Here is an 11,756-nt window from a genome sequence, read left to right as displayed (position 1 = left end):
CAAAATACTTCTGTATCTTTTTGTTCCTTAAGGAAATGTGCAAAAGATGCACTGACTCAGAAGCAGCTCCTGAAAAATACCTGTATAGTTATATAAAATAGCTGTAAAAACCTGTACAGGTGTGTGTAAAGCATTAGTGGAAGGAATGAACTGAACTCTCAGCTAAAAACTCCCCAGTACTTTGTTCCACCAAACTGTTCATCTCACACAACATAAGAAGTGTATTTCTTTAGTGAAAGATTAAGAGCTGTTATAGAAATGAAATTTTACTTAATATATGAAAGAGAACTGCAATTCAGCAACCAGTGCCATCAAATATTAATGAATTTGGGCAAAATTTCCTGTTAAACCCACAGCAGGTGGAAAAAGAAATCAATTAAATTGATTCAGTTCAAGAAAACCTCAGTGACTCGTATATTTTGTGATTCTCACACCTCAGAATTGGGCATTTTTCTTTGCTTCTCTCCAAACTGTCCTGAGTATGGTTTATTCTAAAAGTCAGCAGATGCACATTTTCCTTTAGTTTGTCTGGAGGACAGTCTGCCCTTCTTCAAAAAGAAACTCCTGAAGGCTTTAACTACTGGAAAAAAGGAAGTTCTCAGTGTAGGATGGCAGTGGGACCTGGGATGAGTGACCTGTGCTTTGTCCTTGGCACTGCACTCTGTTCCCAGAGATACTGAGAGGAGGTGAAAGCTCCTCACACAAACAAAGTGAGAATTAAAACATGAAGCTATTTCAGTTAATAAAAATAAATCTCAGTTCTCCTCCAACCCAGGTCACAACAGCCCCAGGTTGTACAGCAGGAAGCTGAACCACTGGAAAATACTCTCACCACGAGGACAAATCCCTTCCTGCCCAGAAAACTGCAGCCCATGATGGAACTGCAGCCCAGGAGATGTCACTGACTCCAAAGCATTCCCTCATTCCCAGTTTTGTTGAGTTTGATGGAACTGCAGCCCAGGAGATGTCACTGACTCCAAAGCATTCCCTCATTCCCAGTTTTGTTGAGTTTGATGGAACTGCAGCCCAGGAGATGTCACTGACTCCAAAACATTCCCTCATTCCCAGTTTTGTTGAGTTTGATGGAACTGCAGCCCAGGAGGTGTCACTGACTCCAAAACATTCCCTCATTCCCAGTTCTTTGAGTTCCCTTTTCTCCAGCATCACCCAGAAGCCCTTTTCTAGTCTGTGCCTGTGAAGGAAGCTCTTAAGACAGGGGATATCTTTTTCCATTTCTCTGAACTTACTGCCCAGAATACAGAATAATGTCACTTTTCCCTAATTTATAATTTCCAGTAACTTCTTTTAGATATTCTGCTTGGGGGAACAGGGGCAGGAGGGGCAAATGCCTGTCCTTTCATTACTAACACATCCTGATTAAGGGGATGACAACTCCTGACACTGCAGAGTTCTCTTCCTGGAAATCAGGGATCCAACATCCTGGTTCTGGCCCAGAGAGAACCACAATGGGAACAAATATTTTGGATTTCCATGGGAGGGGATGGCCTGTTTATTAGATTGAATGAACTGACTGCACACACTATTTCTGAAAAACTGGGAAGTTTATGCAGGATAAGGCAGTGCCACCTTTCCTACTTTTGGAAACATGTGAACTTCTCTGAAAGCTGGCATTAAATGGTTATCAAATGGTTATTTTCTGGTTATTTTCCTCTAACTGAAGTCCCTGTATTTCAGAGTCAGCCTCTCACCCAACACCACCCCACGCTGCTGTTTTGAGGCCCTCACCTTTCTTGCCATGATGAGCCCAGAAGGCTTGTGGGACACTTTGAAGACCACACCACCATTGCCTGCTCCCAGCTCACTGATCTTCTCAAAGTCATCATCCTTGAGCTCTCCCACCTTCTGTTTCTGGGTCAGGAACGCCTCGAGCCGCTTGCGCTGCTGCTCATCCAGCTCCAGCTCCTCCAGCTTCTTCTGGAGGGCTTCCAGGTTGGTCCTGCCCCAGAGAGAGAGCACAGCACAGTTACCAGGCTGAGCTTACCCAGCAGGAAGGCAGCACTCAGGTCAGATGTTAAATCCACATTTTTGCACCTCAAGATGCTGTTGAGGACCTGTGGTCACCACCATGAGGGGTGTCACTGCAACTCTGGTTCAAGCAAACAGGAGTTTATTGCACATAAAGCAGTGACAAACAGAGGGCACCCAATTTCCCCACCCCTGAGGTTCTGCCCAAACCCATGTGGAGTCTCACTCCCTCCAAAGTGCCTCAATGACTGTGCATTTCTGCTCTGAGCTCCTGAATCACAGCTGTTTTCAGTCCTGTGTTCTCAAGGCTGTGTTGGCATTTCCCACAGAGTTTGGTAAGTTCTATCCACTGATTTTCACAGAACTACATAACTAAAAACTCATTCAGAAGCTTCTTCTTTAGGCATCAGTAAAAAGTCATCAAGCACAGCCAAACACACTCATTAAAAACACAGTCACTGGAAATATGAAAGTCTTTTGCTCATTTTAAGTTTTAAGCTTATTTTTCCTTTTTTTTTTAGGGCACATCTGCAGAAACTCAGTTTTAACACAATAAGCAATACAAAATAGAAATACAAAACTTTTAAACAGTAGTTAAATTTGGGACTGCAGGCACAAGTTCAGTTTTCCAGGAAGATTTTAATAACTTCAGTTCCCATGGAAACACTTCATTCCAGTATGACAACCTAAAAGCTCTTTTAAAGTTTCCTGCTTCCAACTGCAACAATAAGTTGCTGCAAGAGTAAATGTTTAACAGCAAATACTTGTTCTGCTTCCCAAAATTAATGTAACATTACCAGGGAATAGTGTTGTTAGGATGAAAAACTTGAGGGAAAAAATCCACTTCGGAGCAGAAACTACTTTCCATCAAAAAAAAAAATTAAATTTCACCAGCAAGGAAGAAAAGTATTTCTATTTATCACTTCATACAACATTAACTTCAAACCACGTTGTGCAAAGGGACACCAAGTGAGGTGCTGGTCAGGCTGATTCCCATGAACAAGGAGAAGTAAGACCCAAACTCCACTGAAAGACAGAATGATGGATAAAAACCCTCCAAAACCCCAGAGAGCTGCACTTCCAGGCAGGAAAACATCTTCCCTCAAAAGAGCAGAGAAGAGGAAACAGAAAGAGACCCCTGATGGGAAGGGGAATTCTGTCCAGTGGGTTCATCTGACATTTATAAGTCCAAGCAAAGAGGACCAGGGACAATTTTCCCAAAACACTCCCCTGGGCCAATGAAAGTGGGCAAAGCTGCTCAAACCAGTCTGAGACCCAGCTCTGGGGTGGCAAAGCTGCTCAAACAGCCCCAGTTCTGGTGTGGCAGCTCAAAGCAGCAGCACACTCTGTGTGCTCCAGAAGGAGCACTGGGAGTCACTTAATCTTATATAAAACTTTTATTCTGAGACAAAGATTCCTATTAGAATTCATCCCCATTACCTGCTGCAGTCCTGGAGTTGTGTTTTTCACTGTCAAGGCACTGAGGCTTTGCCAGAGATCCATCAAAGCAGGAGATGAGCAGCTCAGCTCAGGGTTTCCCTGTGCCAGGCACAGCAATAGGTCCCCATTTCATTTATTGCTCCTGGTTGGAAAGCCAAGCACACCCCAAACATGCTGCACTGGGATGGGCTCCAGCTCTCCCAGTGTGACCAGAGGGACTAAGCCACAGGGAGGCAGCTCAGGGCTGTTCTCCCCACCCAGGAAGGACTCAGTGTAATCTCTGGGAACACCATCAGTAAATATGCCCTCTCTCAGTGGCAGAAGGGCAGCAACATGTTGCTACAGCTCTGCAGAAGGTGCAGTGTCTTCAGACACAGGGGCTGCAAGATCCTTCTCTGCCACACTAAATAGGAAATTAAAATAACACCCTCTCAAGGCAAGCCTCTGGGGGAGCTGGTTGTTCCCCTCCCTGCTCCAAGGGCAGCAGCAGTACCAGGTGCCCTGGAGGAGGAATTTTCTCCACCCACACCCAACCAGGGAGGCTCCTGCCTGCTAAGTCAACATCTCCTCCTTCTCTCTGTGCCCAAGAAGTGCTGACTGTGCCGTGGCACTTCCCTCACCTGCCAAGTCCAAAGGACACAGCAGAGCACACAGACACACCATCCCTGCCCAGCACAACCCCTGGGGTGTGCACAGAAACCTCACCCCCATCCCTGTCCATCTGAGACCCCAGGGGAGCCCACCCAGCCCTCCTGCAGCCACTCTGGGCAGGTGAGCAGGGCTGGCCAAGGACAAGCAGGGTGGGATCCAGGAGCTCTGCACACTCACCTGCATGGAAAAATTCATGTGGGATCTTTATATTATAGTCTGACCTGCCCCCAGCACCTCACCTTGTGAGACCCCCCAGAGACCTCCAGCACCTCATCTTGTGACAGTGGCCAAAAGTGGATGCTTTATAACTACCTGAAGGGAAGTTCTGGCCAGGTGGGGGTTGGTCTCTTCTCCCAGGCACTCAGCAATAGGACAAGGGGGCACGATGGGCTCAAGCTCTGCCAGGGGAAATTGAAGTTGGAGATCAGAAAGAAATTCTTTGCAGAGAGAGTGCTCAGGGATTGGAATGGGCTGCCCAGAGAGGGGGTGGATTCCCCATCCCTGGAGGTTTTTCAACTGAGCTTGGCCGTGGCACTGAGTGCCATGATCTGGTAAAGGGACTGGAGTTGGACCAAGGGTTGGACTTGATGATCTCAGAGGGCTTTTCCAATCCAATGGATGTGGCACTGAGTGAGAATCCACCACGTCTTGATCCAACCCCACTGTGATCACCAGCCCAGGGCACTCCGTGCCCTGGGCTGGTGATCACAGTGGGGTTGGATCAAGGGTTGGACTTGATGATCTCGGAGGTCTTTTCCAACCCAATCCATTCTATGGTTCTGTGATTCTTGAGGAAAAGAATCCTGGGTGGCAACAACAAGAGGCAGCAGCAAGTGCTCAACAACCCCTCGAGGGAGTCCTGCTCTCAGCCTGTTCTCTCCTCCCAGAGGTGCACAGTTACATCCACAAACACCACCCCTTTCTGAGCCCATCCTACTGCTCCCTTTAAGGCTGATTGTAGATTTTGTCAGACTTTCTTTTTAAACACCAACCCCCCCATGATTTCCAACCCCTGAGAATGTGCACATCACACACACACAGCAGGGACTTGGGGGGAATGAGAACACCTGAATTTCCCATTGCAGGCTGGGCAGGGAGGAGGAACACTGTGCAGGCAGCTCTCACGTGGGCAAATGGCATGAACAGCTCTCTCAGTTCCTGATTTTGGGGACAAGCCACCTCAGCCCTGAGGAAAACACTCCTGGAGCAGATGTTTCAACATTTTAGAGCTGACTTGCTCTCTTTTAACCAGTAATGAGAAGAGAAATGCTGCCTTTAGTCTGCTAGTACATAACAGCATAACAAACCCCAGAAAATAAATCCTTTATTCATACTAACACTCCAAATCCCTGTGAGTTTGTTTTTTAAATTCACATTAGTGGTAAGTTAATCACACAACCCCAAAGGCTACAGCTCAGCTGTAACTCAACTCCAAAGCCTAGTTCAGAGAGAGAAGAAAAAAATGCAGAGGGGAGGGGGGAAATTTGACAGTTTTTCACAGCAATTTGTCAAATATCTGCTCAAAGCCATTACTATCAGTGTTGCCAGCTGAACAATTAGCAGTGAGTGAAAGCATCAAGAAGTGCTTTCACTTTCAGATCTCCTGCCGCATGGGGATACAGCTCGGGGGTTGTTTTCCAGAACACTGACAGTAATACTTTCCCCAAGCCCACACAGCTGTCAATTTAGAGAAGAAAGTAGGCAGTTCACTACATAATTTCCATGAACAAGCTCAATCAGGGAGCTGAAATTAAGCATTAGGAACATGAAGGCATTCTGTGGTTTGGAGAACACAGACTACTATGCTGAGTGACTGTGCCAAGCCCAGGCAACAAGACAACTTCTTATGAAACTTTTCCTTTAACCAAGAACAGTTCACAGAGGAAGATGGGAGATAAACAGAGTTCCAGAAGTCTCATGGCTTAGTGCACAGGTGTCTGTCTGGGATAACTCCAGTGCAGCCTCATAACACTTGCAGTTAAAACACCTCCAAGAGATCCAAATTCCCTGCAAACCCAAAGGAGTCTGGTTTGGCAAGACACTGTTTTTCAGCTGTTTATTTACAACCCTGGCAACATGTTAGAGGTTCTTTATAAGCTGCCCTTGCACTTAGGTGGGAATATGACTGCCCAAGACATCTGCTCACTTCCAGCAGGAATTTTAACATCTGAACATCACAGAATCCCAGACTGGTTGGGGTTGGAAGGACCTCAAAGCTCATCCCATTCCACCCCTGCCATGGGCAGGGACACCTTCCACTGTCCCAGGTTGCTCCAAGCCCTGTCCAGCCTGGCCTTGGACACTCCCAGGGATGGGGCAGCCACAGCTGCTCTGGGCACCTGTGCCAGGGCCTGCCCACCCTCAGAGTAAGGAATTTTTTCCTAGGATTCAACACACCATCCACTTCCACAGTGCACAGACACAGCAGGGCACAGAGTGCAAACTACCCAGGAAGAGTCAGACTCTTGATTAAAATCCATTTCTCAGTAACAGGCATGCAAATCATGACTATCAGGAAAGCATTGCTCTGTCCCACAGAGCATCCTGCTGGCCTGACTCAAGGAAAATCCTCCTTTTCCTAAAGCTGGAAGGCACCTATTTTACAAAAGAAAAATAGTCTTCTTTGTAAGTCTCCTGTTGAGTCTCCAACCAACAGGACACCTTAACTTCAAAAACTCCTTCCAGGCTGAGCTGTTGGGGAGGGATCTTTGCTTTAGGCCTCCCTCTCTTTTCCTTTGGTCCAACCACTACCCCATGAAATATTTTGGACTGTTTCCCCTCAGCTGAGCCAACACCTGTGGATTGGAGACAGCTCAGCAGGGAGCAGTCACAGCCCCCAGCACAGACAGTGGCACAGGATCAGCTCCATGCCCCGGGTGCCTCTTCCCACCACGTTTCTGCAGCTGTTCCCAGCCATCCCTTGGAATTTTCTTTATCCTGGGGGCATAAAAAAGCCTCAGGATCCCTTGGCACACTGAGCTCTGTGCTAAACAATGCAGGGGAGTGGGGGGTCTGTCTGGGTTAAAAGGTTTCCTCACAACTTAGTGCAGCATTCAGAGTTTGCCACGAAGCAACTCTGTCATGTAAAGTTAAGAAATTCAGAGCCAAATCTCCAGACACAGAAATCCAAGTTTTCCACCACTGATTTCTCCCAGCCAGCACTGCACATCAGCAGGATAAAGAACCATTTTTCAATTAACATTTCCTTATGGACTGAATAATGAACTTACCAGGAATTGAGGAGACACAGAACTATAAATGCTGATTATCAGCTGACAAAACATGTTTACCCAATTCCTGCATTTCCATCACTCGATGCCTCTGAACCAGGAATTCAATTTACTGGATAAACACATGCAGCAGCAATGGTAACAGGATCTGCCCAACTCCCTCCTGTGGTAGTTACACAGCCCTTGAGAGACAGGACAATAATAAAAAGATGAAGTTACAGGCTCAGTTTACAAGGCCAGGATCAGATCTGAGACTCCTCCAGGCTGAGCTCCAGCACAGCAGCACAAAGTCCATCCAGAGCCACCCCAGGGACTGGGAAAGGAACTGCCAGAATGTGCAAAAGAAAACCCAAAAAATCCCCATAACTGGGATTCTGAGAAAGCCAGGGATGGGTGGCTGAGATCCCTGCCTGTGTTTTAAAAGGATGGGTTGATGGCACAGAACATTTGGGTGGCAGAAATGAATCCCTTTTACTCAACACTGTCCCAATCCACGCAGAAATACCCACATATAAAGGCACATCTATATCCACACAGAACATTTTTTCCCAGAATAATGTATTCTGCAATCTGCTGACTCATCTTCCCACCACACTGAGAAAAGTTCTGGAAAGGCACAGAACAATGCTGAGTTGCACAAACCCTGCAAGGCACAGAGAAGATTTGCCAGGAAGTTTGAACAGTTTGGTTTCAAACGCCTTAAGGAGATTTTTAAGCAGACACTTGTTCATCCAAAGAATCCCACACTGCTGGAATATCTCCATCCCAGTTCTCAGGATGCAAAGGAAAATGATCTGCTTCCATCCTGACTCCTTTTGCATCTGTTGCCCAGTCCTGGCCAGCACTTGGTGCTTCCTGTGGGGAGAGGGAATCCAGGGGGAGGATCAGGGGATCCAGGAGGGACAACTCCTGCTGGAATGGCCTCTCCCTGTGCTCAGACCACACTCAGCATGACAGGAGCTCCTCCACAGATGTTTGCCAGGAGATGCTGAGCACTGAATTAGCCTTTCCCAGTCGTGCAGCTCCCGAGGGCACCAACTGGCAGGAAGCCCCTGCCTTTGTTCCAAATGTAATCAAGATTTGGTCTGAGTAACCCTGAGCACGTATCAAAGCTGGAAGCAGCTGAGGACTCATTTCTAGCAACATGTAAGTGCTCACAAAAAGAAATCTATTGCTTCCCCTAAAAAAAAAAAAAATTAAAGAAATTAAAAAATCTTTGGAGGAAAGAACCTGATCCCCAAAAATCCAGCCAGCTGGAAAAGAATGTTGCCAGCAAATATTGCTCCCTCCAAGAGGCCTTTTTGTGTTCTGGCAGTGGGATGTGCACACTTTATACAGCCCAGGGCAAGGGGGGACAACAAAGGCAGCTGGGAAAAAAAGTAACAGGCAAAAAGTCGAGGAGCTTTTTTACTGAAAAATTTAGAACTTTATAATTGAAAGGGACCAACCTACCTAAAGGTCTGACTGAAAGGTTTCTGACACAGAAAACCCCTTCCTCAGGTAATGTCAGAATGCTCCTCCTGTATATGTTATTTAGTCAAAGTTCACTCTAATAACTGCCTGGTGTATTCCTTGTCTCATGTAATTCCCCACAATTTTCATGTTTGCTTCTTTAAATGAGTGCTGAAGCACAAACCCTCCTCCCAGATAAACAGCAGCAGCACTGCTGTTAGACCAATAAATAATTCAGCTTCATGTTGGCTTTCCCTGGGCCCCCTGAATCCCTTTTTCTGGCTACAGATAACACTGGAAGCTCTCACAGGTAGTTTGTTCCTCTTGAGACAAAGACTTGAGACCATTCAATTAGAAGATGTGCTGCTCAGAAATGGCTGTAATTACTGAATTTCAACATTTCTCAGAGTGTCTCTCAGGCTGGGAATGTGCAGCCCCTTAATCCTGCAAAGGCTCCAGCCAAAGGAGGTGCCCTGTCCTGCCCCAAGCCATTAATTCCCAAGTAATCCATTCAAAATTAACTAAAACCACTGCACATTTCAGAAGGATTATTTCCCTGGCTGAATTCAGCAATGCTGCAGAGAGCACAGGAGGACAGAGCTCCCAAATCCCACCTGAGCTCCTCTGGGGGTCCTGAGCATCCCCCTCGGGGTCAGGGGCTGGACCAGCAGCTGCAGGAGCCACAGCACAGGAAGACAGAGCTCCCAAATTCCACCTGAGCTCCTCTGGGGGTCCTGAGCATCCCCCTCGGGGTCAGGGGCTGGACCAGCAGCTGCAGGAGCCACAGCACAGGAGGACAGAGCTCCCTAAACACACCTGAGCATCTCTGGGGGTCCTGAGCATCCCCTTCAGGGTCAGGGGCTGGACCAGCAGCTGCAGGAGACACAGCACTGGAGGACAGAGCTCCCCAAACCCACCTGAGCATCTCTGGGGGTCCTGAGCATCCCCCTCCAGGTCAGGGAGAGCCAGGGCTGGACCAGCAGCTGCAGGAGCCCCAGCACAGGAGGAGGGGACAGGATTGGGCACAAGAAGCAGGATCTGAGATTAGCTCAGTTGGTTAAAACTTGGCTGAAATGATGCCAAGGTCGTGGGTTCAATCCCCTGTGTGGGCCACTGACTTAAGGGTTGGACTCGATGATCCTTGGGGGTCCTTCCAACTCAGAATGGTCTGGGATTCTGTGACTATGTAACACATACAACAAATATCAACATCTTGCACAACCCCCTTGTGCAATCACCCCTCTGACTGTGCAGGGACCAGCCAAGCTGCTGGGGCTGTGATTGCAGCTGCACTTCCCTCACCAAGCTCTATTTTTACACCCAGTTTTATCACAGAGTCATGGAATGATCTGGGTTGGAAGAGACCTCCGAGATCAGCAAGTCCAACCCTTGATCCAACCCTACTGTGATCACCAGCCCAGGGCACTGAGTGCCCTGGGCTGGTGATCACAGTGGGGTTGGATCAAGATGTGGATTCTCACTCAGTGCCACATCCATAGAATCACAGAATGGATTGGGTTGGAAAAGCCCTCCGAGGTCATCAAGTCCAACTCTTGGTCCAACTCCAGTCCCTTTACCAGATCATGGCACTCAGTGCCACGGCCAAGCTCAGCTGAAAAACCTCCAGGGATGGGGAATCCACCCCCTCTCTGGGCAGCCCATTCCAATCCCTGAGCACTCTCTCTGGAAAGAGTTTTTTTCTGCTCTCAAACTTCAATTTCCCCTGGCAGAGCTTGAGCCCATCGTGCCCCCTTGTCCTATTGCTGAGTGCCTGGGAGAAGAGACCAACCCCCACCTGGCCAGAACTTCCCTTCAGGCAGTTCCAGACAGTGCTGAGGTCACCTCTGAGCCTCCTCTTCTCCAGGCTAAACACCCCCAGCTCCCTCAGCCTCTCCCCACAGCACTTGTGCTCCAGTCCCTTCTCCAGCCTCGTTGCTCTTCTCACTTGGGTTGGAAGAGACCTCTGAGATCACCAAGTCCAACCCTTGGTCCAACTCCAGTCCCTTTACCAGATCATGGCACTCAGTGCCACGGCCAAGCTCAGTTGAAAAACCTCCAGGGATGGGGAATCCACCCCCTCTCTGGGCAGCCCATTCCAATGCCTGAGCACTCTCTCTGCAAAGAATTCCCTCCCAAGATCCAACCCAAACCTGCCCTGGCACAGCTTAAGGCCGTGCCCTCTTGTGCCATTGCTGGTTGTGTGGGAGAAGAGCCCAACCCCCCTGGGTCCAACCTCCTGTCAGGCAGTTCCAGACAGTGCTGAGGTCACCTCTGAGCCTCCTCTTCTCCAGGCTGAACACTCCCTGCTCCCTCAGCCTCTCCCCACAGCACTTGTGCTCCAGTCCCTTCTCCACCCTCGTTGCTCTTCTCTTCTCAGTTGGGTTGGAAAAGACCTCCAAGATCATCAAGTCCAACCCTTGGGCCAACTCCAGTCCCTTTACCAGATCATGGCACTCAATGCCACGGCCAAGCTCAGCTGAAAAACCTCCAGGGATGGGGAATCCACCCCCTCTCTGGGCAGCCCATTCCAATCCCTGAGCACTCTCTCTGTGAAGAATTTTTTTCTGATCTCCAACTTCAATTTCCCCTGGCAGAGCTTGAGCCCATCGTGCCCCCTTGTCCTATTGCTGAGTGCCTGGGAGAAGAGACCAACTCCAGTAAATGATTCCTCCTTTACTATAATTATGCTTAAATATGACTGTCAGAACACAACAAGACTGTATTAAATGGCATAAAATCTTTCCTACATCCATAATTGTCAATTAAAACCTGCCTAAAGCAGCACAGGTCAATGTGCCACTTGCATTAATTCCTGTACCAGGGGTGTACAACTGCAATTTTTTCCAGCACAGAAATAATATAAGAAGTCAGTGAAGTGCTGCAGGCTCTGACTTTTCATTATTTCATTAGAACAGGCCACGTGTTCTATTAATTTACTTCAGTAACATCAAAAAGCTGTTTTTAATTCAGTGAAGGCTCATGCACAGTAAAGGAGAA

At 48.0% G+C, this 11,756-nt stretch overlaps 1 protein-coding gene across 1 annotated transcript in view; it reads right to left on the bottom strand.

The window, feature by feature from the left end:
• The window catches only part of MAP2K1 (mitogen-activated protein kinase kinase 1), a 35,327-nt gene that overhangs the window by 15,189 nt on the left and 8,382 nt on the right, over nucleotides 1–11,756 (bottom strand). The window contains exon 2 of the mRNA XM_071568886.1: nucleotides 1,747–1,957. Coding sequence (XP_071424987.1) covers nucleotides 1,747–1,957 — 211 coding nt within the window. The remainder of the gene's footprint in view (nucleotides 1–1,746; nucleotides 1,958–11,756) is intronic.

The sequence above is a fragment of the Pithys albifrons genome, chromosome 13, assembly GCF_047495875.1.
Source record: "Pithys albifrons albifrons isolate INPA30051 chromosome 13, PitAlb_v1, whole genome shotgun sequence".
NCBI classification, from domain to species: domain Eukaryota; kingdom Metazoa; phylum Chordata; class Aves; order Passeriformes; family Thamnophilidae; genus Pithys; species Pithys albifrons.
Note: the sequence above shows the minus strand (reverse complement) of the source record. Positions and strands in the feature narration are given on the sequence as shown.